The following is a 26,429-nucleotide window of genomic DNA, read 5'->3' on the forward strand; positions in this document are numbered from 1 at the left end:
GCCGGTGCCACCCAGCCCCTTCCTGCAGGCGCCTGTGTCTCTCCCCTCCTGTGCCAAGGGCCCAGGCACACGCCCGCTCTCTGTGCTCTGCCCCCAGGGTACCCGGATCACATGGTCTTCTCGGAGTTCCGGCGGCGCTTCGACGTGCTGGCCCCTCACCTCACCAAGAAACACGGGCGGCATTACATCGTCACGGACGAGAAACGGGTGCGTGTGCGTCTCGGGGCTGGGCCAGCCGCCGGAGCTGCGCCTCCGTGCCGCCTTCGCTGCGATCGCCCTCTGAGACGGGTGGGCGGGGGGACGGAGACACCGAGATGGGCAGCGCCTTGTCCCAGGGCAGCGCCGGGAATAGAACCCAGGTCTCCTGAGTGCCAGGCCACCCTGCCTCCGTGGTGCCCACGCAGCGTGGCTTTGCTCTGGCAGGGCGCCCTGGGAGGCAGCGTGTGTCTCAAAGAGCAGCACCTCCCTGGCGCGGAGCAAGGATCTTCCCTGGTGCCCCAGCGCCAGCGTGTTGCAGGCCCCTGCCAGCCTGTCCCGGGGCGTGGCGCTTCCGTGGCCCAGGGGAGGCAGGGGGCTTGGGCCCGAAGTGTCTTTACCGCCCTGTTAACAAGTTCACCAAGGCTCCTGGGAGCCGCCCGCGCTGTGCGACGCCGGGCCCTGCGGCAGCTGCTGCCCCGGGGAGTGTCTGTGCCCTGGGACTGGGATAGCCTGGGGCAGCTAGTGAAACTTCCTTCTAGGGCAGCTCTGTGAGAACCGAGAGCCGAATCCTCCCCCTGTGTGCGTGCGGCTCGGCTTAGCTCCCTGCCCCTAGAGAGCCCCAGGCTCCTACCTGCCCCCGGGAAGGGCCGTGGGGACAGAGTGAGGCCCAGGATCCCAGCCCAGGGCGGGCCAGCCATTCGCCAAACCCGGCCACAGGATGGAGCATGGTGTGTCACGGCAGGAGCTGTGCTAGTGCCCGGGGGGGCCGCCTCGTGCACGTGGGGTGCCCCCGCTAGTCCTGCCGCCACTGAGGGCCTTCAGGGGGACAAGCCAGAGCAGAGCTGGGTCTGCAGAGTTCAAACAGTCCCAGCTGGGAACTCAGCCCACGTGCAGCCCCCCCGCACAGACGCAAAGGCAGGGCCTTGGTGGGTCTCCTGGCCAGGTCCCGGAGCAGAGATCAGAGGTCCAGCTGCCAGCATTGCTGTGAGAGCTGTAGCCTGAGACGGGAATGTGGGAAGCGTCTGGTCCGGCTTCTGCGCTCCGGTTCCCGGCTAGGGCCGTTTCCTGGCTCACCGCTGAGCGCTGGAACTCAGGGTGCGGAGCACAGCAGGCGGCCTGCCGGGGCTGCGTAGGCAGGTCGGGGAAGGGGGGCTGGCATGTCCCCCTGGGGCAGGTGGGCGGCCCCTCTCCTCCCTTGCTGCTGTTTCTGGCCTACCATGGTGCGGCCCGTGGCCGGGCTGGCTGCGTGGGCAGCGGGAAGCTGAGCCGTGTGCTGCGTGGGAAGGGGACGGGAGACAAAGGCTTCGTTGAGCAGCCGTGACCTCGTCTTCCTCCCCCGCTGGAAGAGCGCGTGGGGCCTGCCCCGCAGGGAGGAGATGGCAGCACGTGCGTGCTCCGGAGTGGGGGGGTGAGGGGGGGAGCAGCTCTCCCTGGAGATGCCCCTGTGCCACATGCCAGCTGGGAGTCGGGGCATCTCCGGAGTGCGGGGGGCACGGGCCCGGCTGGGGAGGAAAGGAGTCACAGGGCCCTGCTGCCCACTGGGGTTGCTGCCCGTTCCCTCTCAGCGGGGTGCCAGGAGGCTCCTTAGCGGAGCCAAGCACTCGCTCAGCTGGGAGGCGTTTGGCGTCTCTGCGGGGCAGAGCACGGCCCTGCCCTCCTGCCATGCCTCTCAGCTGAGCTGCCCCCCCCTTCTCTCCCGTAGGCTGTGGAAGAGCTTCTGGAATCGCTGGACCTAGAGAAGAGCAGCTACCACATGGGCCTGAGCCGGGTAAGCCTCCGCGCTGCATTCGTGCCCTCTGCGTGCCCGCGCCATGCTCGCCGGGGGCCCCACCGGCTGGGCCCCACGCCATGCTGGGGGATCGCAGTGGTAGGGGCCGGCTGGGCAGCACGTCTGCGCCCGTGATGCTCCCAGCAGACTGTGCTGAGTGCCCTCTGCAGAGCCTTTCCCAGGCAGGGGCTCGCCGCCCTCGCTGGCTGCTTCCCGGGACCCTGGGCTGGGGCGGGAGGGAGGTGTCCGTGTCTCGCTCACGTGCACCGTCGGCGGCTCCCAGCACAGGGCTGGGATCGTGCAGACGGGTGCTCGAAACTGGGGCTTTGTCCCCTCCCGCCCCCGCCGGACGAGGACGGCTTGTGGCCTAGCTGTGACCACGCAAACCCACTGGAGCCTCCGCGTCCAATCCCTTAACCCCACGGCTCCTCGGGCCCGGGTCTCGCCCGGCAGCCGAGCCTCGGCGGTGCACCGGGAGAGCTGGTCGTTGGCTCGCCGTCCTGGCACCCGTCGCCTCGCAGGCTGAGCTGGCTGGTGTGTGGCCCCCAAACCTCTCCCCCTGGCACCGCCTTGGGGTGAAACCCGGCCTGCAGCCTGGCTGGAGACTCCGGCTGCGGGCGAGGCCGGCGGGCTCCGAGTCGGCATGCTGGGCTCTCCAAGGGCCGGGCGCAGCTCCGCGGGGTGTCTGGCTCCTGGGCAGGGCAGTGTCAGCAGGACTCAGCCTTCTGCGGGGTGGGGAGCGACGGGGGTGCTGCGGGGCCCTGGGAGCCAGCCCTGGGTCTGGAGGTGGTGCTGGGGGGCGCAGGAGTGGGGTCGCAGGGTTCTGAGACCAGCCGGGGGGGTGAGGCGCTCTGCCTGCTGGGCCTGGGCGGCGAAGGGCACGGCTCACTAGAACCCCCAGCTCGGAGTGAGGTTCTAGCGCTGCCCCCGCCCCGACCCCCGTCCCTGCAGGCAGGGGATTCCGGGGGGTGCGAGGTCTGCCTGCCTCCCCCGTTGCTCTGGGCACACACCGTGGCGGAGGAAGCCCTGCGGGACTGTGGCCTGGCTGTGCTGTGCTGGGCGGCGCTGCTCTCCGGTCCCCACGCCGGGCGGCAGGGCAGCGCTGGGTGCTGGGACAGAGCAGCTGTGTCTGCGTGTCCCACCCACGGCATTCCAGTGGGCCAAAGGGATAAAAGCGGGGCCAGCTCTCCCCGGCTGCGGTGCCTGCTGCCACCCCAGGCCCTCGTTGCCGCCGGCCGGCTAGCGCCGCAGGGGCAGCTTCGCTAGGGGAGGGGCCGTAGAGCCAGCGGGCGTGGAGGGTCCGCCCTGCTCGCGGGGCAGAGGAAGGTGAGGAGCAGCTGACGTTGGGGGGCAGAGCGCCAGCCCCATGGGTCCAGCCTCGGGAGAGGCCTGCTCAGTGCTGTCTGGCAGGCTGGGCGCTGATGGCACCAACGGGCCGGCAGTTTGGGAGGCGGGGGGGGGCCCCTCCGTCAGGGCTTGGCGCCTCTCCCTGGGCTGGCGCGGCACGGGAGCCGAAGAGCCGGCTTGTCTCCCGAGGCCTCTCTGTTCTTTGTCTGGGTTACGTGTGGGCCTGAGAGTGCAGGGCGCGTCTGCGCTCCGACTCCCCCTTGTCCCCCAGGATTGGGCCCCTCTGTGCACGCGCCACCTCAGCCTGCCCTGCCTGGGGGCTCCTGGCTTCCCCCGACCGACCTCTGAGGCCCACGTGGGCCAGGCCGTCTCGGAGACGGGTGGGCACTGAGCTGCCCTGCACTGTCCGGGGATGGCACCGTCCCGGCCCCGCTAGCGCATCCACTGCCCTGGCCTCCCGGGAGCGCTGCTCACTGCTCTCCCCGCTCCCCGCAGGTGTTCTTCCGGGCCGGGACCCTGGCCACGCTCGAGGAGCAGCGAGACGAGCAGACGAGCAAGAACATAGCCCTCTTCCAGGCAGCCTGCCGGGGCTTCCTGGCGCGCCAGCAGTTCCAGAAGAGAAAGGTATTTAGCAGGGCAGCCTGCGACTGGAGCATGCCACCCCCCCCCTTCCCGTTCACATACCACCACAGTGGCTGCATGACTTCGCCTAAAATGGGCAGCCTGCAGCAGAGCGCCGCCCGCTCCCAGCCGGGGGGACCCTACCTGCAGGGCGCCCGGCCCGGAGGAGACGGAGCCGTTCCTGCTCCCTCCTGCTTTCCGGGCCCGCCGAGGTGAGGTCCCAGCGTGATGGCAGCTGCCCCCTCCTGAGTAGCTGGGTGGACTGGGAACGTGCCGCTGCGGGGTATCGGCTCAGCTCTGACTTGTGGTGTTGGGGTCCCCGGAGCAGTCGTGGGCGGCGGCCTGGCTTCCAGCCAGGGTGGCTTTGCTGGTTACCTGGGGCGTGGGCGCTAATCACGCCGTAAAGAAGCCAGGTGCCGTTGTTCTGGGGAGGGTGACGGCGGAGTGGCCGTGCAGGCAGGCTGGGGCTCTGCGCAAAGGCAGGTACTCCGCTCTGCCAGGCTCTGGCAGGCAGCACCTCCCCACTGGCAGGGGGGGGCCCAGATCTCCGTGTTCTCCACTGGGGAGCTGGCAAAGCGGGGCGCTGGGCTCCCCTGGGGGCAGTTGCAGGGAGGGGAGGTCTCTGGCCCGTGGCGGGTCTGCCCTGACCCTGGGAGGGTCTGATCTCCCCAGATCCGGGAGCTGGCTATCCGCTGCGTGCAGAAGAACATCAAGAAGAACAAGGGGGTGAAGGACTGGCCCTGGTGGAAGCTCTTCACCACCGTGCGGCCCCTCATCGAGGTGCAGCTGACGGAGGACCAGATCCGGGGCAAAGACGTGCGTATGCTCCCACGGCCCCCGACCTTGCTGGGGAGGGGACTCGCTCTAGAGTGTCTGACGGGGGGGGGTGCAAATGGGAGACTGGCCCCGGCCCCCTCCTCGGGGGCCCCCTCCAGCCAGCTCTCAGCAGCTGCAGGGGGCCCCCGTCCATGAATGGCCCCTGGGGCGAGTTCCCACCTGCTCTGGGCTGCAGGCAGAGCTCAGCCTGGGCCCCCCTTCTGTTCTGGGCTCTGCCGCTGGGGGGCGCTGTGGCCCGTTGCAGTGCACGGGGAGGCCCTGGTGTGTGTGCACGCGCGGGTGAAGCTGTGGTAGGCGTGCGGCACGACGGTGCACACGCAGGTGGAGCTGTGTGCTGGGGGGGCGAGGGCGCCGGCTGTGGGATGCCCCGCGTCCTTGCAGTGCGTGAGCGAATCAGCATGTCATTAGCGTAGCGAGAGGCTGCTGTCGCACGGGCCCAATTACCAGGCGTGGAGAATGGAGATGAAAGCCTGCGCCCAGGGGCAGGCGCAGAGACGGCTGCTGTGTGCGGGGGGTGGCTGGCGCTGCACGTCCTCTGGAGAGCTGCAGCTCTGGTGCAGCGCTCAGCTCTCCCGCTCGGCCAGGAAATCTGTCCGGGGAGCCGTTGAAGGGTGGGAGGCCAACCTAGAGTGTGCCGGGGGGCATGTGGCTCCGTGCCCTCCCCACGAGCGCCCAGCCTGGGCCTGGCGGGCTGCGCTGCGTCCCGAGCCAGTGCCCTCTGCGCTGGGTTTCAGTGGCCAAAGGGACAGGCCCCGGGTAGCTGGGATGCTCCATGCTGAGCTGGTGGCCTGAGCCCCCCGGCCCATTCAGGTTCCTGGCAGCCAGGCATCGATCCACCGGCTAGCCGAGCGCACCCTCTTCCCCGCGTCTGTGCGGCTCCGTCTGGAGCGTGGCAGAGCCCTGCCGTGCCCAGCTGGTATCTGGGCCGTGCTGCCCTGTCCCCAGCCCCATGCATCAGTGATTCCCAGCCCCACCTGCCGTGCTGTCTGGGCCGCGCTCTGCGGCAGATAAGAAGGCCAGTTTGCGCGGGGAGCTCCCTCGCTGTGTGTGCATCCTCCTGCCCGCGTGGCGTGGCGTGGCAGGGACGGGTGCCGCCATGCGAGGAGAGCCGGGCTGGGCCGGGCGGCATCAGCTCCTGGCACCCTCCCGTGGCCCGGTTAGGAACCGAGCCGAGACCCCCTCCGGCTGCGGCCTTGTCTGGAGGCTCGATGAGGAGGACTCCAAGGTCGCGGTGGAGGAGAGCGGGGAGATGGGGGGCTTCCATGGGGGGGACATGCCACAGACGACAGGACTCGGGTGCGTTCGGAAACCAAGGGCTGGTTTGAAAACGACCCGCCGTAGGGCCGGCCCGAGGGAAAGGCCGCGCCCCGCACAGAGAGCTGCTGCCCTGCCCCTCCATAGCCTGGGGGGGCTCCCGCCCTGCTGATGTGGGGCCAGCAGCGCTGGGGGGCTGAGACCCGCCAGACCCACCTCAGGCACTAAGAGCTCCCGGGCCCCGCTGCCCCCTCCCTCCCTGCTGTCTCCACTACAGGAGGAGATCCAGCAGCTGAAGGGCAAGGTGGAGAAGGTGGAGAAGGAGCGCAACGAGCTGCGGCTGAGCAGCGACCGGCTGGAGAGCAGGGTAAGGTTGGGTGGGGCGCAGCCCCCCATGCCTGTCCCCCCACCAAGGGGCCAGCTGCCTTCCCTGGCCGTGGCACGTGGCCTGGGGAGGGCGGGGAGCCGGAGAGCCCCTGGGGAGGGTGGCGGTTCCCTCTCCTGGACTCAGTGTGCCTGGGCCCCGCAGTCATCCCCTTCCCTGGGCCCCGTCCCATTACCCCAGCCCACCCCGGCCACGGCTCCCTCGCCTGCCTCTGTCTCAGCCCCGCCCTGCCGCTGCTCCGCTCCCCAGATTGCAGAGCTGACGGCGGAGCTGACGGACGAGCGGAACGCCGGCGAGTCGGCCTCCCAGCTGCTGGACGCGGAGACGGCGGAGCGGCTGCGGGCGGAGAAGGAGATGAAGGATCTGCAGGTGAGACCCCGCGTGTCAGAGGGCGGCGCTGCGGCCAGCGCACTCCCCCGCCGCCTGGCAGCTGTGCCACCGGAGCAGCCTCCTTAGCGCAGGCGGGGGCAGCCGGGGGCAGGACAGCCAGCAGCTCGCCGGCAGCGGGTCCTGCTGTCCCAGCCCCCCCAGCCCTCCTGCTATCCCAGCCCTGGCCTGGGCTCTCCCGAAAACTTGTGCAGCTCTTTGTTCCGTGATCACGCCCTGCAGAGCTGCCCCGGCGTCTGCTCTGAGCTCTAGTCTCCTGCCGGGGCAGCGGCCCCAGCCTGGCTGGGTCAGTGCTTCCCAGACGCGCCCGGCGAGGGGCCCGCACAGAGGGTCTCTGAGGGGCCAGGGGCCGGCTGCCCCGCTCGGCGCCAACCTGGGCCTTGCTTCTCCCTCTCAGGCCAAGTACGAGGCGCTGAAGAAGCAGATGGACTCCATGGAAATGGAGGTGATGGAGGCGCGGCTCATCCGGGCAGCCGAGGTCAACGGGGAACTTGACGATGACGACTCAGGTGCTGGTCTGCCTGCAGACCCCCCCCCTCCTCCCCACGCCTCTCTGGAGCAGCCACTTCCGCCCTCTCCCCCTCCATCTCCACGCGGGGGGAGCATTGCCCCTGTCACGTAGCACCCTGGGCAAATGACTGGCCCACTCCGTGCCTCAGTTTCCCCACCCGCATGCCGAGGCCTTGTGACTGCGTGCCTGGCAGCGTGGTTGCTGCTCAGTGGGGTCACGCGCGGCCCCCTGGCCCTGGCGGGGGGGCTCTCCCCATCCGCCTGCAGCGCCCGTGGCAGCCGCAGCTTCTGGTTCCGCTCACGGTAGCACTTAGACATCAAAGCCCCCAGCCGCCCCCCCACGCCCTGCTCAGCGTTCTCCGCCAGCCCGGCCTGGTGTCTTCTCCTGAACGATGCTCTGCCTGGGGCTCCGGCTCCCCCCCGCAGGCGGCGAGTGGCGGCTGCAGTACGAGCGTGCCGTCCGGGAGAGCGACTTCGCCAAGAAGCGGCTGCAGCAGGAGTGTGAGGACAAGCTGGAGGTGGAGCAGCAGAGCAGGAGGCAGCTGGAGAGACGAGTGAGCCCTGCCCCGCTCCGGCGGGGGTGTCGCACGCGCGCGCACGCTGCAGGGTGTCCCGCTCGCTGGAGCACTCGGCGCTCAGCCTGCTCCGGGCCAGGCTGCTGGCATCGCTAGCCCCAAAGCCGGCTTAGGGGTGGAACGCCTAGACCAGGCCGTGATAAAGAGCCAGTTGGGGGACGTGAACCCCGGGGAGGCCAGCAGGGAAAAGGAAGGGTGGAGTCTGGGGGGGTGATGGGATGCCCGGCCAGCCCAGCCTCCTCCCCGCCCAGCTCTGACCCCTGCCCTTTGCCCACAGCTGGCAGATCTGCAGGCCGATAACGAGGAGTGCCAGCGCGCCCTGCAGCAGCTGAAGAAGAAATGCCAGCGCCTGACGGCGGAGCTGCAGGACACCAAGCTGCACCTGGAGGGGCAGCAGGGCCGCAACCACGAGCTGGAGAAGAAGCAGCGCAGGTGGGGCGCCGGCGTGCACGTGGCTGTGGAGTGGGGACCCCTCGCCTTGCACCACGGCCCACAGTGCGAGGGGAGCGGGACAGCCTGCCGCCAGGTAGCCGCGTGGCTGGGCTCTGCGCAGGCCAGGCAGTGACGGGACAGGCCAGGGCTGGCCGCGAGGAGGGCTCGGGTGCGCCTGCCTCCAGGCCCAGCAGCCAGGCTGTCGCGTTAGCAGCGTGGGCCCTGTTCCCTTGTCTAGCTGCCTGTCCCACTGGGACTGCGGCCCGGTGCTGCTCGGCCCCCAGGGGTTCGACGCTGGCCGGATACTCCTGATGGGTCCCCCCAGGCTGGGGGTGGGGAAAGACGCCCCCAGTCAGTCTCTTGGCTTCGTCCAGCCTGGACCCTGCCTGCCGGGGCTGGCGCCTGGGTGCGAACGCAGCGTTCCCATGGCGGGGGTGTTCCTGGAGCGCCCCGGCGCAGGGCAGGTGTGGCGCTGAGCCGAGCGGGCGGTGCGGCCCGCTGACGGGGCTGGGCGCTGTGTCTCGCACAGGTTTGACAGCGAGCTCTCCCAGGCTCACGACGAGGCCCAGCGGGAGAAGCTCCAGCGGGAGAAGCTGGGGCGGGAGAAGGACATGCTCATCACAGAGGTCTTTGGCCTGAAACAGCAGCTGGAGGTGAGCAGCCGGCAGCGTGGCCAGCCCCCCTCTCTGCCCCCCACCCCCCCTGTCCGTGCAGCCGCTCAGCCGGGCCCTTCCCGTGCTCTCTTGCTAGGACAAAGACTCCGACATGGTGAGCGTCGCCCAGAAGGTGGATGCCCTGGAGGCAGAGCTTCAGGACATCTCCTCCCAGGAGTCCAAGGACGAGGCCTCCCTGGCCAAGGTGAAGAAGCAGCTGCGGGACCTGGAGGCGAAGGTCAAGGACCAGGAGGAGGAGTTGGACGAGCAGGCCGGGACCATCCAGCTGCTGGAGCAGGTGCTGGAGGGAGGCTGGAGGCTCAGCCCAGCCCGGGGCAGGGGCAGGGGCAGGGGCGGGGCTGGTGCCCCACTGAATCCAGTCCAGCCGCCCCGCCAGGCTGAGCTGGGACCATTAGGGATCAGATGGGCGGCTCCCTCCCCGAGGGGGTGACAGGCTGGGCCCGGGCCTGGGCTGGTCTCTGGCCGTGTCGGTTTCATGTGGGTTTGTTGCCCGGGGAGCTGTGTGCAGCTCGGACGCGGGGGCTCAGAGACGCTGCCTTGCCATCAGCGGAGCAGGGCCCTGCATGGCCCCCCAGCCGCCTGCGGGCAGAGCAGGGACTTGGGAGGAATCGGATTGAGTCGTTGCTGGGGAAAGCCCCGGCATGGGCAGGGGGCGTCTCCAGCGATGGGCGGGGAGCGCTGGACCGCCACCTCGCTGAGCTCCGCGCTGAGCAGGGCTGCTCTCGGCTGCAGGCCAAGCTGCGGCTGGAGATGGAGATGGAGCGCCTGCGGCAGACCCACGCCAAGGAGGTGGAGAGCCGCGACGAGGAGGTGGAGGAGATCCGGCAGTCGTGCCAGAAGAAGGTAGGGCCAGGGCGTCGCTCCGCTCTCGCTGCTGGGGCTGCTGCCCTGGCCAGGGGCGCCAAGATGGTGCCTGACGCCCGCAGGGCTGGTGCCCTTCCCCTGCTGCAGCTGGCGGAGGGCCCGTGCAGAGCTGCCCCGTGTCCTGGGCACAGTGGCCCTGGTGCCTGCCGATGGAGGGGGGCCAGCCCCATGGGCATGCACGGGGTGTGGGGCATGCACAGACCCGGGCTGCTCGTGGCCCGGTGCTGAACGCTGCCGTGCGAAACCACTGGGCACCGGCTGGCCAGGCGGCTTGCAGCTCCGCGAGGCAGGGGGTTGTCCACGTCTGGTTGTGGTGGCCCCACCCCACCGAGCTGGAGGTCATCCCTGCCGCCCGCTGTCATCTGGGACGCGCAGCGGGACCCACTCAGCAAGACGCTGCGCAAGAGGGGAGCGGGCGGGGCAGGACGGGGAGCCGCCCTCGGTGGCCTGGGGCTCAGCCAGCCGCAGCAGCTCTGCAGGGAAGGGGGAGGGTTTCAGGGGGGCTGTTGGAGGGGGGTGGGGAACTTTCCTAGAGATTATTCCCCTCTCTCCTGTTCCACCCCCCAGGATAGCCCTGCCCCTCTGTAGGCCCCCCCAGCCCGGCGCTGTGTGGGCACCCCCTGCGCCGGGCTCTGTGATGGATCGAACTCCTGGAGGGAGTCGTGTTCATCTGGTCCCCGCGCAGATCTCGGCTGGGCGCTGCCCGGCTCCGGCCGACCGGGCTCCTCGCTGGCCTGACCAGTTTAACCAGTTGTCCTCCCCTCCCCATCACCCTGGCTTGTTCTGCCTGCGTTAGCCAGTCAGGCAGCGTGTCAGCCAGTGACACAGGGCAGCGCCTTTGGTGGGGCTGGAGCCAGCATCTCCCTGCTACCCCAGGAGGCAGGGCATGGGGTAAGTCCCGGTGCCCAGGGGCCAGCCCTCGGCTCTTCCCTGAGCAGGGACAGCCAGCCACACCGGATGGCCGGGTGACCAGAGGTCTGCAGGGACGAAGGGCTGGCCCGAGCAGGACTCGAACCCGGGGCTCCCAGAGTGGCACCCCTGCCTGGCTCCCCTCCTGCGCTCCCCTCTCCCTGCCCCGTGCCGGCCCCAGTGTGCCGAGCTGCAGGATGGTCCCTCATGGAAACCCTTTGGCGCTTGTGTCTGTGGGTGGCTTTGCCCAGCTGAAGCAGATGGAGGTGCAGCTGGAGGAGGAGTATGAGGACAAGCAGAAGGTGCTGAGGGAGAAGAGAGAGCTGGAGAGCAAGCTGTCTGTGGTCAGCAACCAGGTACCAGCGTGGGGCGGGAGACTCCGTCCGGGGAGGGTGCAGCGTGGAGCTGGAGCGCCAGGACTTGGCCCAGCAAGAGATGCCCGCGATCTGAGAGCCGCTGCCTTCCAGGGGCAGCCCCGCCCTGGTGCTCGGACTCTGCAGGGCCCGGGAGCGGGATGCCAGGCTGGTGCTGGAGCCGGCACGGCAGAGCTGGGACATCGGCTCCTCCCGCTCTGCGTGCCCCAGGAAGAGAGGTCCGTGGCCAGGAGGTCAGGGGCCAAGGCTGGCCGTAGCTAGCAGCCGCCTCTGCAGCAGGGCGAGCGCCTGGCGGTGCAGGGTGCAGGGCCATGCTAGGGGCAGAGCAGGAGTGCAGCACCCGCTCTGTGGTGGGGTCCGAGCCCTGGGGCTGGGGCCAGGAGGCACTTGCTGCGGCCGTCTCTGGCCGTCTCAGGGACCTGGCTCTCGGGTTCCAGAGGGAGCCGTGCCCGGAGGGGCGTGGTAGAGCGGGCGTGGGCGTGAGCTCCTGCCCGGCCTCCTCATGCCCAGGTCAGCCAGCGGGACGTTGAGACGGAGAAGCGGCTGCGCAGGGATCTGAAGAGAACCAAGGCGCTGCTGGCAGACGCCCAGATCATGCTGGATCACCTGAAGAACAACGCGCCCAGCAAGAGGGAGATCGCTCAGCTGAAAAACCAGGTGCGCTGCCCGCCAGCACCGTGTGCGCTCGGGGGCCCCTGCTCGCAGTCGTGTCCGTGTCCCAGGGGGCTCTGACGGTCCCAGGGTGCCAGCCGAAGGGCTCCAGCCCCGCTCCCTCGGGGGAGCGCCGCGTGGGGTCCCTATGCCCGGCTCCCCATGGTGTGTGTCTATGGCACTGCGCTCAGCGCCTGCCCGCCCGAACGGGCTCCGTGGCGTTACCAGCGCAGCCTCCTGGGGCTTCCCATGTGCTCAAGGCTGCCGCAGCTGCTGTTCCCTGCTCCTCCCCCGCCAGCACCGCCCGGGGCTGCCCCCAGGCGCCGCCCAGCTGCCCCGTGTCAGCCACTCCGTGAACTGTGCCCGGTGCTGACGCTCCCCGTGCCGGGCTCTCCCCGTAGCTGGAGGAGTCGGAGTTCACCTGCACGGCCGCCGTCAAGGCCCGCAAGTCCATGGAGATGGAAATCGAGGACCTTCACCTGCAGATCGACGACATCTCCAAAGCCAAGGCGGCGGTGAGTGCCCGCACCGGTCCCCAGCCCTGTCCGCGGGGTGCGCCCGGCTCTCCTCTGCCCGGCCGGCCGGCTGGCTCAGGCCCCGTCCCTGGGTTGCCGACTTGGATCCCGCGCGGAGGGCAGCGGCTGGGGGTGGCCTGTGTCCAGCACCCAGTGGACACGTAGCCATGGACCAAGTCCACCCTGCAGCCAGCACCACCTCGCCCCCGTCCTGGCAGGCTGGGCCAGGCGCCCCGGGGGCTGCTCCTCGCAGCACACTGGAGGGGTGGGGGGGAACAGCTGGCTGTGGCTGCGTTAGCCGCGCCAGAGACCAGCGCCCTTCGCTCTAGGGCAGGGGCTGGCAGCGCCTGCCTCCAAGGGTCCCGTCCGCTCCAAAGGCCTGAGCTGCACCAGGCCGACTGCCCCAGCGCGCGCGCCAACCCGGGCGGGCCTGGAGCCCCTGCCGGCTGTGTGGGGAAGGAGCCGGTGTGCTGAGCGTGTCTGCGGGGGCTAAGCTGGCTCTCTGCGCTTGTACGAGGACCTAGAGCAAGAGGCTCAGGGGTGCCTGCTGCTAGTGCCAGCTCAGCGCCAGCGCAGGGGCAGGGCCTTGAGCACAGTGATGGGGGGCGCGTGTGGGGCTGGCCGGCCTCACCTCTCTTCCCTCCTCTCCCCTCCCAGCTGGAGGAGCAGCTGAGCCGGCTGCAGCGGGAGAAGAACGAGGTGCAGAGCCGCCTGGAGGAGGACCAGGAGGACATGAATGAGCTGATGAAGAAGCACAAAGCAGCAGTGGCCCAGGTGATGCCACCCACGCCCAGCTCCAACAGTCCCGGGCGCTCACTGCGCCCCGCCCGTGACCCCCGGCATCACCTCCCAGCCCAGCCCCCGGCCCCCGGTCCAGGCCCCAGCCCCCCATCCTCGCCCTGGCCCAGCCCCAGGCCTCACCCCCCATGCCCCCAGTGCCCCAGCCTCGCCCCCAGCCCAGTCTGGCACCGCAGACACTCCTAGGCACCTCTCCGTCGAAGCCGGAGGTGAGGAAAGCCCGTCAGAAAGGCGTCCTCGCCCCGCTCTGTAATCTCAGCTGAGCTCTGGCCAATGGAAAACCCTGGCCAGTCCTGGCCCCCCAGTCGGGAAGCAGGGCCTGGCCCAAAGTGGCACCGCGGGATGCTGTTTCCCTGCAGGGAGCCTGCCCGGGATAGCTGGCTCAGGGAGGGCTGTCCCAGACGCCAGGGAGTCCCACTGCTCGCCCCGGGGTGCTGTGCCCTTAGCCAGGGCCCTGTGGCGGGGAGAGGGCAGCTGCCTTCTAAACAGCCCAGATGCTTCTGCCCACAGGCCTCCCGGGATCTGGCCCAGATGAACGACCTGCAGTCCCAGCTGGAAGACGCCAACAAAGAGAAGCAGGAGCTGCAGGAGAAGGTAGCAGGGTGGTTGTGGGGAGGTGTGGGGGGGCTCCAGGCTGGCTGCTGCTGGCCCCCCATGGGTCGGGTGCTGATTCATGCCACGTGGCACCAGTGGGGGTCTGGAGGGGGCCATCCTTCCTCCCTGCGCTCCGATCCCGGGGATCTTTCTGCAGCGGCTGCTCCATGGTGTAGCTGAGACCTGGGAGCTGGGCCTGTGTTCCCTCCCGCAGCCGGCCCGGTGCTCCACGAGGCCAGCTGCTCTCCATGGGGGCCGTGCCACAGCACGCTTCCCCCCGGAGCCCTGCGAAAGCCCCGTTGCCTTCCCACCCCCAAAGCACGGCCTGTGGGGTGGAGGCTGGGCTGCGCGCCGGGACGCCAGGCTTTGGTGGAGACCTGCGTGTACCGCTCCAGGGCCATGGACAGGCCCGTTTAGCCTGACCCTCTCGGCAAGTCCCAGATGGGGGAATGGCTGTGCTCTCGCCGCCCACCCTGTGTGTGTGTGTGAGTCCTGGGATCTGCGCAGCATGGGAACGGCCTGCAGAGTCCCCCAGCCTCCCTCTGTGATGCCCCGGCCTGGCCCCTGGCTGCCCACAGCTCCCTGCGCTAGCACCTGTGGCTCTCCCGCGGAAGAGGCTGTTTGAACTGCTTTGGGCGAACAGCGGCGCCCGCCCTGGAGCGCCGCCCAGTCCCCAGGGGGCTGAAGAGAAAGGAGCACCCGTCTGCTGCGGAGTTAGCTCTCTCCTTGCCGTGTCTGTCCGTCCGTGGGTGAGGGGGTGCAGCTGTGTCCATCTGGCCAGCCGGCCGTGTCACTGGTTTGGGCACCCCTCTGCTAGCCTGGGCTGCGGCTTTGCACGCGGCCAGTCGGGTCGGGCTGCCCACGGGACGCAGATGCCACATACGTGGTGCGTAGGCATGCGCCGGCCACTGCCCACGGGTGGGCTGGGGGTGCTGGAGCGTGGTATTGCGCCAGCCCCTGGGGGCTCTGTCTGTCTGTCTGTCTGCCGGGCCTGCGGGTCCATCTCCCGAACCGGGCCGGGCCCAAGCGCTGGTTTTCTGTCCTGTCCTGTCCCCAGCTGCAAGGGCTGCAGAGCCAGCTGGAGTTCCTGGAGCAGTCCATGGTGGACAAGTCTCTGGTCAGCCGGCAGGAAGCCAGGATCCGAGAGCTGGAGACCCGGCTAGAATTCGAGAGGACCCAAGTCAAGCGCCTGGAGGTAGGGAGCCGCGGAGGGTGCCCCTGGCCCCGCCGGTCAGGGCGTAGGGGAAGCAGGGGGCAGGAGCTCCTCTGAGCGAACTCCACTGCTGGCCCTGCACGGTGGGGAGCAGAGCAGCCCCAGCACGCGTGTGGCTAGCGTGCCAGCAGTTGGGCTAGCGGCAGCCGTCTGCCAGTGGTGCCCAGCCTGGCCCGTGCCGGCCGAGGGCTCCCTGGGGCACCTGGTCCCCGGTGGGACTGGCCATGACAAGGGCTGGGCTGGGGAGCGGCCAGAGTCCTCATCCCTCGGCACGCGCTGTCCGTCCGGGGCTGGCCGAGCCAAAGCCTGGACCCAAAGGCGCTGCTGTCCCAGGGCAGGTGCTGGGAGTGGGGGGGGCTGACAGTGCCACGGGGGGAACCACGGTACCACCGCACCGGAGCAGCCTGTGCTGCGCTCCGGACTGGGCAGCTCTCCCCGGCCCTTCCTCCCCTTGCCCGCACCCTGGTCCCTGGAGCAGGCTTGATTACCCCTGTGCCCAGCGCCCCGCTGGGCCCGGCCCCCGACATCCCCCCTCGCTGCGCGCGGCCCGGGCAGGTGAGCGCTGAGCGCTGATAACAATAATCCGCCGTCCAGCCGGCGCGGCAAAGTGCTGCTCTTCGCCTGCAGTGACTTAGAGAAATGATAGACTCTGGAGGCAGCCTGCTTTATATTCTGCGTTCGCAGCTCCTCTCTGCCGCGGGAGGCCGGGCGCTCAGCTCTCCCTCCTCAGATTTCCCTTGCTATTATTTCCCTTCCCTCTCTCTGGCGGGGCCATAAATATGCAGCGGCTGGCTCAGCTGCTGGGAAGGACTGAGTCTATTTTGTCTGTACGTTACAGGCTGTAATTACTTCACAGAAAGTTAAATCTATTTTTCCGATTCGCCAAAGCCCCGCGATTGTTCTGCCGCCTCCCTCGCCCGGGGGAAGCGTCTCTTGGAGACGTAACTCGCCATCCTCCCCCCACGCCGGCCCCCTCAGGTAAATGCATGGCGCTGAGTTCGTTTGTTCCATTAGCGCTCAGTGGGAAGCGATGGGGCGTCGCTCGCTCCAGAGCCGGGCTGGGTAATTGCCGCTCTCTGCTGCAATTATTCTTGACGAGTGAATATTGATTCTGTCAGGGCTGCCATCTCCCCATCACCGGCAGGGCTGGGCATGGGAGAGCCAGCGTGGGGGCTCGGCGCCCCTCGGCTGAGCGGCCCCTGCTCTGGGCAGGGGACCTGGGAGGAGCTGGGGCTTGGCCGGGTCCTGATGACTCACTCGCATGTGGCTGCTGTTAAGATGGCCTGGTCCTAGAAGGCTCTAATGGCCCTGCTGATCTCAGGGGGAGCCAGGACTCCTGGGCTTTGGTCCCTGCCCTGCACTGGCTCTGCGTGACCCAGCCGCACCCCTACCCCTCACTGCCTCCACCTCCCTGCCTGGGGAATGGGGGTGGGGAGCATCCCTACCTGACCGTGCCCTGTGCCCCCCCCCAGAGCCTGGCCAGCCGGCTGAAGGAGAACATGGAGAAGCTGACGGAGGAGCGGGACCAGCGTGCGGCCGCTGAGAGCCGGGAGAAGGAGCAGAACAAGAGGCTGCAGCGCCAGCTGCGGGACACCAAGGAGGAGATGGGCGAGCTGGCCAAGAAGGAAGCCGAAGCCAGCCGCAAGAAGCACGAGCTGGTGAGGAAGCCGGGCCAGAGGGCGAGGCAGGGGCAGCCAGGCACCACCCCTGGCCCGCTGTACTGTCCGCTGCTGTGACGGTGCCTGGCACGGTGCCCCCGACTGGCCCGGACAGCCTTAAATATGCGGGTCATGCCACTAAATCCCCAAACATGGGTCTCAAACCAGGCCGGTTAGCGTAGGTCCTACCCATAAACAACCTGGCAGGTGAAACTGGGAGCTGGGGCATCTTGACAGCAGTCCTTTAAAATGTGAGATGGGCTAAATCCGCCCTGGTGTAACTGCCCCGGGGCAGGGGGGCGTGGCTGTCCTGCTGCAGCCCTGTGATGTGCTGGTACAACTCGGGTCCCTGCCGACGGACCGACGCGTGGGGTGCTGTGCTGGGCTGTGCGCTGCCCTCAGGGGAGGACAGCGTGTCGCCGGGGTGGCAGTTCCGGGCTGGCGCTGGCTGCCTCCCTGCGGCCCAGGGCTGCTGCCAACGCTCGCTGGCTTTGCTTTCCCCAAGGAAATGGACCTGCAGAGCCTGGAGGCCGCCAACCAGAGCCTGCAGTCAGACATGAAGCTGGCGTTCAAGCGGATCGGGGACCTGCAGGCCGCCATTGAGGACGAGATGGAAAGCGACGACAACGAGGATCTCATCAACAGGTGAGAGGGGCGCAGCTCCCTGCTGGGCTCCTGCCCCCGCCCGCCGGGGCCCAGGGATTCCCCCGGTGCTTTGTGTGAAATAGCACGTCCTGCACGGTCATTCCCAACAGACATGGGGCTGCCCCGTGGCAAGGGGGGTGGTCACTGCAGCCTCTCTGCACGGCGGGGCTCAGAGGCGCCCGCATGGCGGCCGGTCAGGTACAGGGCTGCTCTGGGTGCCTGGTGGGGCTTGTTCGCGGCAGCAGTTCTGGCAGGTTGGGATCTGATGGTCCTGCTCTGAGGGGCCCCGTCCGCTCCGGCACTGGCTTTTCCTCCCCGCTGCAGCCACTTGCCCTAGCCATGGAAGGGGAGGGCTGAGCCGGTTCCCTCCTGTACCCTGGAGAGTCCCTGCTTTCCAATCGCGACAGAAGCTGCAGCGACTCCGGCCCCAGCCAGATGCTGCTCACAAGCCAAGCATGCGTTCACCGCACCGGGTGCAGCTGCACCTGGCCGAGTGTGGCTGGGAGGCAGTGTGGGCTAGTGGATAGAGCACTGGACTGGGGACAGCAGACCTGGTTTCTATTCCCACTGCTGCCCACAGGCCTGCTGGGTGACTGGGAAAGTCACTTCACCTCTGTGCCTCAGTTTCCCCATCTGTTAAGTGGGGATAGTGACCCTGGCCTCCTGGGGAAGCGCGTGGGTGCAAAGGGCTATCTAAGAGCGAGGTGTTCTAGGGGGGTGGGGCACCCCTGCACGCACACCCCCCAACACTGCCTGCTGCGACAGACACAGCGGATGTGGGGTGCAGCCCCCCATGAGCCGTCGCTAGCGACAGCGGCAGGAGCTGGGATGCCGGGGCTGGGGACGTGCATGGAGACCAGGCCCAGAGAGGCTGCATGGAGGGAGCATAGCCCAGCCGCTAGGGTCTGGCCTAGGAGTCAGCAGGCCTGGGTTCTGTTCCTGGCCCTGCTGCAGCGTCCCTGCTGTACGGGGGGGGAGGCAAAGCACGCTGGGCTCTCCACGCGAGAGCCGCTGTCCTAGACCCAGGTGCAGCCATCGCCTTGCTAGGTACCTCCCTCCCCCCCTTGGTTCTCCTACCCTCCTCGGTTTACCCCGGTTCGTTTCTGTTGTGGGTTAGCTTCCCTTTCGTTCTTTAAGTTCATTTATTTTCTTTGTCCCTCCGCCCCTTCCCCCCCCATTCTCAGTTTGCAGGACGTGGTGACAAAGTATCAGAAAAGAAAGAATAAACTGTGAGGATCTCAACTCTCCAATTCAGTAACCCTTGTTCCTAACCCCGAGCATGCCTGGGGGGGGCCTGCGGCCGGGCCCTGCATGTCGCCCCCGCAGCGTGCTCCGTGCATGCCCACTAGCCCTAAACCTCTAACCAGCACCTGGAAGCCTGGCCAAGGCGCTGCGTCCGCGGCGCTTGCGTTGCTGCCGGGCCGAGGCGGTTGGCTCCGCCGACTGCAGCCGGGGCTGGGGACCTCTCACTGCCGTGAGCGACCAGTGCCTGGCACGGCATTGCTGGCTCCAAGGCCTGGCTGGGAGCCCCAAGACCCTGCCCTTCCTGCCTGGGGGGTTCAGGATGGCACCATTGCATGCTGGGCTTGGTAGTCTCCAGGAGCTGCGCTGTGAGCCTGCAGTGCAGGGCGCCCTTCAGCCATGCTGCCGCAGCTGTTCTCTTCCCTTCCGCCCCAGGCTCTGCAGGTAACCTTGCCCGTGTAACTGACAGGCTGCGCCTCCCCCGCGGGAGTCCCGGCAGTGGCTCCTGGCGTGGAAAGGAAAGAAACGATAAATCTGGGCGTCCTGGGAATGTGATGAGACAATAACTCATCCCTTCTCCTCACAAAGCAGTGGGCAGGAAGCCAGGCAATGGCTAGGATAAGTGCCCCCCTCCTTCCAGGTCCACCCCCTCCCGGTACAGAGCGACAGCTCCCCCAGACTCCCCTTCCCTGGGAGCCGGTCAGATGAGCAGTCTGCTTATGCTTGGCAACAGGCAGATGGGAAAGAAGGTCCCCAGTTGTCTGCCTCCCACGGCTTCTGACCTCTCCAGAGCCGGAGCAGCGACCCCGGGGGGGGGGCAGGCATGAGTGCAGCTGCTGGCAGGGCGTGGGGATCGGTGGGCAGGGGTATTCGCCCTTCCATGTCCTGCTCGCCTGCCTGTGCCATTGGCCGATAATTGATGCTTCAGAGGGAAGCGTGAAGCCCCACAATGCACCCGGCCAGTGGAGAAGTGCTGTGTGTGTGTGGAGTGAGTGAGTGATTGCTTCCCCCCCGCCAGTGCCTAGCTGCCATGCCCTGAAGCCTGAGGGTTATTGGTCCCAACTGGTTCCCTTGGGAATGTCTGGTCTGCCCGGGGGCTTCCTTGCTGTCCCTCACTTGCTCACGGGCTCTGCCATGTTGTAGGGCGAGGAGAGAGGCCACGCCATCCGGAGCTCTGCCGTTAACTGCCGCCCTGCTCCCATGGTCCCCGGGGGGCTTTGTGCTAAAACCCCAAACTTCCTCCTCCAGGGGCGGCGGGAGCCAGGCTCTGCGGATTGAAGAGCCTTCCTCCATTTCATAGGCCTGGTGTCAGCTCAGCTGCCTGCCCCTGGAACGCAAGGCTGGGCTTGTCTTTGGAATGTCTCTTTCCTGGGCAAGGAGGGGCTGTTGGTGGTGAAAGGGTCTATCAGAGCTAATGATAAATGTAATCGTGTATAACAGTGATAGAGGGCCACTGGAGCCTTGTTGTCACACACAATTAATATCCTCTGCAGCTCAGCCTGTGTTTGTTTGTTCCCCTGTGATTTGGATCCCAGTTAACTAATGGCGCACTAGTCTGGACATAAATTGTGTTTGACATCAAGTTTAATTCCGACGATTTAAAATCTCAGCTGCCCCCAGAGTTTGTTTATGGGGCTCCTGGTTTTTAAGGAAAATAACAAAGCGTTGCCTGCGCTATATTGCAGAGGAGGGAGATGTTTACATGATCAAGTGCAGTCCATTGCTTTGAATTTAACCGAGAGAATTCATATTCAGGGTCTATAATAGCCCGTCCCTTGTGCGATTCCGCCCCGCGTTCCCCAGGCAGAGAAGACGCCTCAGGCTAGGCGGATAAAATTTAAGATCACATTATATATCTGTTGCCAGGCACACATGCAATTCTAACAAAGTTTCCTTGGGTTCCCAAGAGACTTCCTTACCTTTTACCAGCCAGTTAGCGCTGTGGGAAGCCAGCACAGTTACTGAGCCAAGTGAGGTGGGAGGAAAAATAATGTTTCGATTTACTTATAGATACAGCTGTTATTGCTGTAACCCTAATGAAAGCAGTAAACAGTTATGTATTAACAGAGATTTATACAGAAATGCTTTTAACATGTAGAGATAGATTTTGCAATGCATACAGCATCTTCTTTCTAAAGACAATCAATAGGTTTTTGAACGGTGGTTGTAAATTAGCTGCTTTAAGGCAGATAGGGCTTTCTTTATGTGTGTGTGTAAATCAGGCAGCTCGAGCGTTGAGGAGGGGTTCGCCTGCCACTGTAAATCTGCCCGCCACACTTGTGCACCCAGCCTGCCGGAGTCATTTCCGTTCTGTCTGCTAAACTCCTGTTTACCCAGGGACATCAACATCTCTCTTCCTTGCTGTAATTTTGCACTTGACAGAGGCCTATAAAATGAGCCCACTTATTTCCCTCCCAACACTCTGCTCTTTGCAGATTTGAAATTTCACTCGCTCCCAGAACTGCCGTCTGTTCCTTTCTTCTCTTTTCCCCTTTGTTATTTATTTAGGAACATAATTCTGCATAGAAGGCCTCTCCTGCTGACACAGATGAAAGGAAATTTATGCCCTGGGTTGGGGGAAGCCTAGCATATCTGCGATGAGAGACATGTTAAGCAATATTTTTCTAAATGTGCACAGCGCATTCCAGCTTGCACGCTGACTCAGGAAAGAGCTGGCCCTGGGAATAACTGCACTGAGCTGCTCATGTTCCAGGCCAGGGCTAAATTCTGCACTGCTCACAAGTGAATTGAGCAAGCCACTCTCAGCGTAATCCCTGGGGGAAGCTGGTCTGCAGAACACAACCCACAGGCTGGCCTCCATTGTGCCCAGGACTGGCACAGGAATGGGCAGAATTGGGTCACCTCTCCACCTTAAAAACCCAGGGCTTGCCTGGCTGGCTGGCCCTCGCCTCCCAGGTCCATGGGTCAGTTGCTCAGGAGGCAGCAGCTGAGGTGCCCCAGTTCATTCAGGGCAACATGCTTGTGTGTGGGGCGGAGCTGGGTAAGACTCGCACAGCACGCTGGGATTACTGGGTCCACTGGAACAGAAGGCCGATTTGGCTGCCCTTGGATAAACTCAACGTGTCCCTCTTTCCCAATCCACGAGCCCCCTGCTATTGCAGCCTGGGCACGTGTGTGTTCTCTCTCACACACAGTCTGCAGCCCCCCCTTCCAGCCCTGGGCTCCCCTCCAATAGCTCTGCCGGTGCCCCTCAATCCCAACCCGCAGCCTGCTGCTAACCAAGACCTGAGCTCCTACTGGCACCCCCAGTGCATCACCGTTGTCACTCCTGAGTCTCTCTGGAGCAGAGAGCCTTGGTTCAGATCGCAGGGTGAGCATCTCCTCTGCAGACCTGGTCTTGTGCACACAGCCCTGCAGACCTGGCACTGCTGTCCTCCTGGGAAGCCTTTGCCTGTCTCCCATTAGAGGGGTTCTTGGCTCTAAGCCCAGGGCCCTGCTCGATGGAAGGGCGCAGCCGGTTCGTAATGTAGCTGCATTTCAATGAAACTAACGCAAGCCCTTTGCAGGAGTTACTGGGTCTAACTGAGAGCACAGCTGTGGAGATGTAAGAATGAACTGGTCGGGAGCAGTGTCTGTCTGAGGGTGGGCCTTGCCATTCTCCCTCCTGGCCACTGAGCTGCCGGCTAAAGGGAATCCCATCTAGTCCCTGGACAGGCCGCACGTTGCAGGGGCTGGCCCTGCTGGAGCTGTTTGGGGGGAGCAGCGCTCCAGGCCCTGTGAATTGCCGCCGCCAGCCACTGTGAATGGCTGCGCGTGCCCGGCTCACGTCACATCATCTGCCTATGCCAGGCCCTTCCCACCAAACCACAAAAGCAGATCGTGCCCTCGGCGCTGCCTGTGCCAGTGTCTCGTCCGGCTCTGAGGCAGGCAGAGGTAGCGCGTGTTGCTGGGGGGAGGCACGGGAGAGGGAGCCAGGGCTCCGCGTCCTGTCCATTCGGTCACCCGCTCAGTCCCTGGTCTGGGCAGGGCCTCGCCCCCTCTCCCGCTTCCCCACCTGCGCAGTGGGCCTGGCGCTAGCTGCCGCAGGAGCTTTGCAGTGTTGGTGCCATTGTGGGTGTGTTTCTAGCCTGGGCAAGGCAGCTCCGCTGTCCATTGGCGTTCTCCACCACCAGAAGGAGATGAAGACATTGCCCCCACCCGGGCAGGAGCGCCATACCCGTAGGCCCGCCAGCTCGGGCTTTTCCTGACCAGCAGGGGAAGTGAAGGTGGCGCCCAGACACCTCGGCTAGGGATGCCCGGCGGCACTCACAGCTGTGGTGGTGTAGGGGAGAGGGATGGTCCTTGAGAGCCGGGGCCCCATGCTCTCGGGAAGGACAGGCGAATGTCCCCCGGAAGCCAGCCCCCAGGTCTCTCCAGCTGTGACGCTCGCCGGTCCCCGCCGCAGGACCTCTGTACGTGTGCAGAGGGGCTTTTGTCGGGATCAGAGGCAGGTTCCCTTCCCCAAGAAGAGCTGGTGCGCTCTCCCCACCTTTGACAGCTCCTGCCCCTCGGCAGCCTGGGCTGTGTGTCTTCCCGTGAAAAGCACCTCCGTTCCCCTTCCAGGCTGAGACGGGAATGTCTGCAGGGCCTCTCCTCCGGGGGTTCAGCGGGCTACAGGGCAGCAGGCAATGGGCCTGGGGATGGGGCCTTGGCGGGCCAGCGGGGGCTTTGAGATGCCAATTGCAGTGCGAAGTCTCCCTGCCTCAGGAACTAATCGCTGCCCTTCCCCGCGTTTCTCTCCCTTTGGCAGCGAGGGTGACTCAGACGTGGACTCGGAGCTGGAGGACCGCGTGGATGGAGTCAAGTCGTGGCTGTCCAAGAACAAAGGCTCCACCAAAGCTGTCTCGGATGATGGCAGCTTGAAGAGCTCCAGGTCAGTGAGGGGCCGTCATTTTCTCCCCATGGGGTGGGGGGGTCCGGAAGAGGCTCCGCATGCGGCGTGGCAAGGGTGGGGGTTGTCGCCCAGGCCCCTGGCGGCTCAGCCTGGGTGCCACCAAACGGTTCCGCAGCCGGCTGCGGGAAGGAGCGTCTCCCCGTTACTCAAGCAGGAGAGACAGAGCGGTCGCTTGCCCCGTCAGTGCCGCGCCGGGGGAGAGCCCAGCCCAGGAGGGGCGGGGGCAAGCTGAACCCCCACCGGGGTGCAGGGCTCACCAGGACGCTTGGATCCCAGAGCTCGGCCTGGCCTGGCGGCGAAGGGGAAGCTGTGCTGGGCAGGTGGATTCTGAACCCCCCAGCGCTCCGGGGCGCACCAGCACCGGCCCCTCCAGCTCAGGACTTGGTCCCGTTCTCAAACGGAGCACGGCCGGCTGGCATCCCTTTGCGCTTCCAGGGCCAGGCCGAAAGCAGCGCAGCATTGCCCCCCCTCCGCCCCCACTGGCATGTGGCTGCCCTGGGCTCGCTGCAGGGCTGGGCTGGCAGCAGGGGCCACTGCCAGGGAGCGTGTGCCCAGCCTCTGACACCCCCACCCCAGCAGCCAAGCACTAGATGCCCCCAGCCCCCCACTGCCAGCAGAGAACGAGCCCCGACCAACAGCGTTCCCCGGGGGGGGGGGGGGGGGGGGGTGTGGCTGCGGTGATGGCTCCCGCCGCTGGCCAGTAGCCATGGATTCAGGCTCAGTGGCCGGCGGCGACGCTGGTGCGCAGAGCCATAAGGCCGTCTGCCTTCCCCTCCTCGGCGCTGCTGAGGGGCCCCATCCCGGGCCCAGCGGGGACCCGCTGCCTTGATCTCTGGGCAGAGCGCTGGTTGCCATGGCGACTCCGCGCCTTGACTGCCAGAAATGTAAACCTGCAGGTACCAAAGACGGCTGAGCTGGGAGCGCTGGGGCCGCCACCGAGCCCCCGGCTCCCAGTGCTCTCCCCCGAGCTCACTCGGCAGGCGGGCCGGCTTCCCCCCGCGCCAGCACCCCGCGCCAGCCTGCCCCGGGAGCAGGGAGGAGCCGCTTGGAGGCAGCTTCTCTGGGGAGGCGGCGGCTGAGGAGCACAGATTGGATGGGTATACAAGCAATTTCCTGCCATGGATTCAGGAGTCCCATGGGCTTTTATCCCCCCAGTGAGAGGAGCTGAGGCGGCTGCTCTGAATTGGTTTAATGTATGCGGCGGTGCGGGTGTAAACCATTTGTTGGTGGAGGTAATTCCACCTCTCTGGAGGTTGGTTATCAAGGCGGCGGCTCCAGGTAGCTGACAATGAAATAATTGAATGAACCGGTTTACAGGGGAATAAAAGCGATGGGCTAGAACAAGGCCCTGATTTGCATGACATTTCCTGGGAAGCGATGTTCCACTGACGCAAATTATTTAGCTGAGTTTGCTCTGCTGCCTCCGTCTCTGGTCCCCCCCCCCTTGAACTCACCTGCTCTCTCTCTCTCCCACCCCCTGCCCACCCCCGGCTGCTGTCCGCTGGGCGCCCTCCTCAGCCTGGCCCTGAGCTCAGCCGCCAAGGAGCCGAAGGAGGCAGAGGAGCGGCCGGTCTCTGCCATGAGCTCCCTGAGCTACAGGAGACGGGTCCACCTGAAGGACTCCATTGGCGGCCAGGGGGACGAGGAGACTCTCTTCTCCACCCTGAGCGAGCGGCCGGCCTCCCCAGACCGGGCTTTCCGCAGGGCAAAGCGCAGCTCGGTGGCCGGCGGCCAGGACGAGGCCCACTCCATCGGCGTGTGGAAGAAGTCCCAGGACAGCGAGGACCCCGCCCCCGGGGGCTCCGTCCTCTCCCAGCCCTTCTCGGAGGCCAGCAGCAGAGCCCGCAAGGCGCTGGAGAGGAGATGGGCCGTCACCACTGCTGACTTGGACAACGCCTCTGCCCTGTCTGCCCCGGCCAGCCGGGCTGCCTCCTCCCGGTCCGGGCTGGAGGCTGACGCTAGGTCCACCCTGAGCTTCACGCTTTCCAGCCCGGGCAGCTTACGGCGCAGCGCGTCCCGGCTCAGCGAGCCACTGGCTGGCGTCTCCAGTGCCCTCAGCCCTTCGCTGGGCCACCAGGCAGAGCTGGCGCTGGAGACCTCGACCCTGGGCAGCCGGGCAGACTCCCGGCTCTCCCTGAGCAGGAGAGGGCTGGATGAATTGGATGATGTGTCCAGCGTGGCGCTGAGCGACAGCCGCTCCCTGTACAGCCAGCACTCGCTGGGGCGCAGCTTCTCTATGCCCCCCCGGCCCAGGACTTCTGCCTCCGCCGAGAAGCAGCTGGAGGACCCGGACATCCGGCCCGTCAGTCACCGCTCCTACCTGGACCCGGACCTGGAGGCTGCCATCAACGAAGTCCTCAGCTACAAGCCCATCAAGTTTAAGCGCTCAAGCTTGGACCCGGACTCGGAGGAGGAGGAGAAGAGAAGCGTGCGGAGCGCCAGGAGCGCTGTGTGGCCGGAAAGCTCCGAGCACGCCTGCAACAGCCTGCGCCGGTCGGCCTCCGCTTTGGACTGTTCCCGCTCCCGCTCCCGGCCACGCAGCCGCAAGGACAGCAGCAGAAGCAGCAGCAGCTCCGAAGACGACTCGGAGGAGGAGGCGCGAAAGAAGAAGAGCGCCAGGAGACACGCCAAGAAGGCCAAGAAGAAGTCCAAGAAGAAGAAGCCGCCTTCGGATTCGGAGACGTCCTCGGACGCCTCGTCCAGCTCCTCCTACCACAGCAGCTCCAGCGTCAAGAAGGGCCCCAAGAAGAAGAGCCCAGCCTCCGAAGGGGAGGGGGGCGCAGAGAAATCCCACAAGCACCTGAAGAAGGAGGAGAAGCAGCGGAAGAAGCAGGTGGACAGCCTGATGATGAAATACCTCTACCGGCCCGAGAGCGACTAAGGCAGTAGGTGCGGAGTGGTGTGCAGTGCAGCATGCCAGCATGCCCGTGTGCCACTAACACTTGTCACCCTCCCCCCCTCACCTCGCCTCCCGCCCGGGCAGCATGCCCCAGGAAATGGCTTCTAGCCCGGGGAAAGGCTCTTAGCCGGCTCGCTGACCGGCCCCCAGCTGCCGGAGCCTCGCTGGGGGGTCGATTCCACCTA

The 26,429-nt window shown here is 66.4% G+C and overlaps 1 protein-coding gene across 1 annotated transcript in view; it reads left to right on the forward strand.

Annotated features, from left to right (window-relative positions):
* The window catches only part of MYO18A (myosin XVIIIA), a 108,489-nt gene that overhangs the window by 76,199 nt on the left and 5,861 nt on the right, over positions 1-26,429 (forward strand). The window contains exons 25-47 of the mRNA XM_067565908.1: positions 98-207; positions 1,901-1,966; positions 3,809-3,937; positions 4,607-4,750; positions 6,303-6,392; positions 6,660-6,779; positions 7,195-7,306; positions 7,734-7,861; positions 8,160-8,314; positions 8,844-8,967; positions 9,065-9,265; positions 9,721-9,831; positions 11,013-11,117; positions 11,646-11,792; positions 12,188-12,301; positions 12,959-13,075; positions 13,610-13,693; positions 14,751-14,888; positions 16,379-16,564; positions 17,070-17,209; positions 18,394-18,438; positions 23,202-23,324; positions 24,864-26,230. Coding sequence (XP_067422009.1) covers positions 98-207; positions 1,901-1,966; positions 3,809-3,937; positions 4,607-4,750; positions 6,303-6,392; positions 6,660-6,779; positions 7,195-7,306; positions 7,734-7,861; positions 8,160-8,314; positions 8,844-8,967; positions 9,065-9,265; positions 9,721-9,831; positions 11,013-11,117; positions 11,646-11,792; positions 12,188-12,301; positions 12,959-13,075; positions 13,610-13,693; positions 14,751-14,888; positions 16,379-16,564; positions 17,070-17,209; positions 18,394-18,438; positions 23,202-23,324; positions 24,864-26,226 — 4,052 coding nt within the window. The 3' untranslated portion in view covers positions 26,227-26,230. The remainder of the gene's footprint in view (positions 1-97; positions 208-1,900; positions 1,967-3,808; positions 3,938-4,606; positions 4,751-6,302; positions 6,393-6,659; positions 6,780-7,194; positions 7,307-7,733; positions 7,862-8,159; positions 8,315-8,843; positions 8,968-9,064; positions 9,266-9,720; positions 9,832-11,012; positions 11,118-11,645; positions 11,793-12,187; positions 12,302-12,958; positions 13,076-13,609; positions 13,694-14,750; positions 14,889-16,378; positions 16,565-17,069; positions 17,210-18,393; positions 18,439-23,201; positions 23,325-24,863; positions 26,231-26,429) is intronic.

This window comes from Emydura macquarii, unplaced genomic scaffold (assembly GCF_026122565.2).
Source record: "Emydura macquarii macquarii isolate MOO-44397 ecotype Brisbane River unplaced genomic scaffold, CSIRO-AGI_Emac_v2 contig_2699, whole genome shotgun sequence".
In the NCBI taxonomy this organism is placed as follows: domain Eukaryota; kingdom Metazoa; phylum Chordata; order Testudines; family Chelidae; genus Emydura; species Emydura macquarii.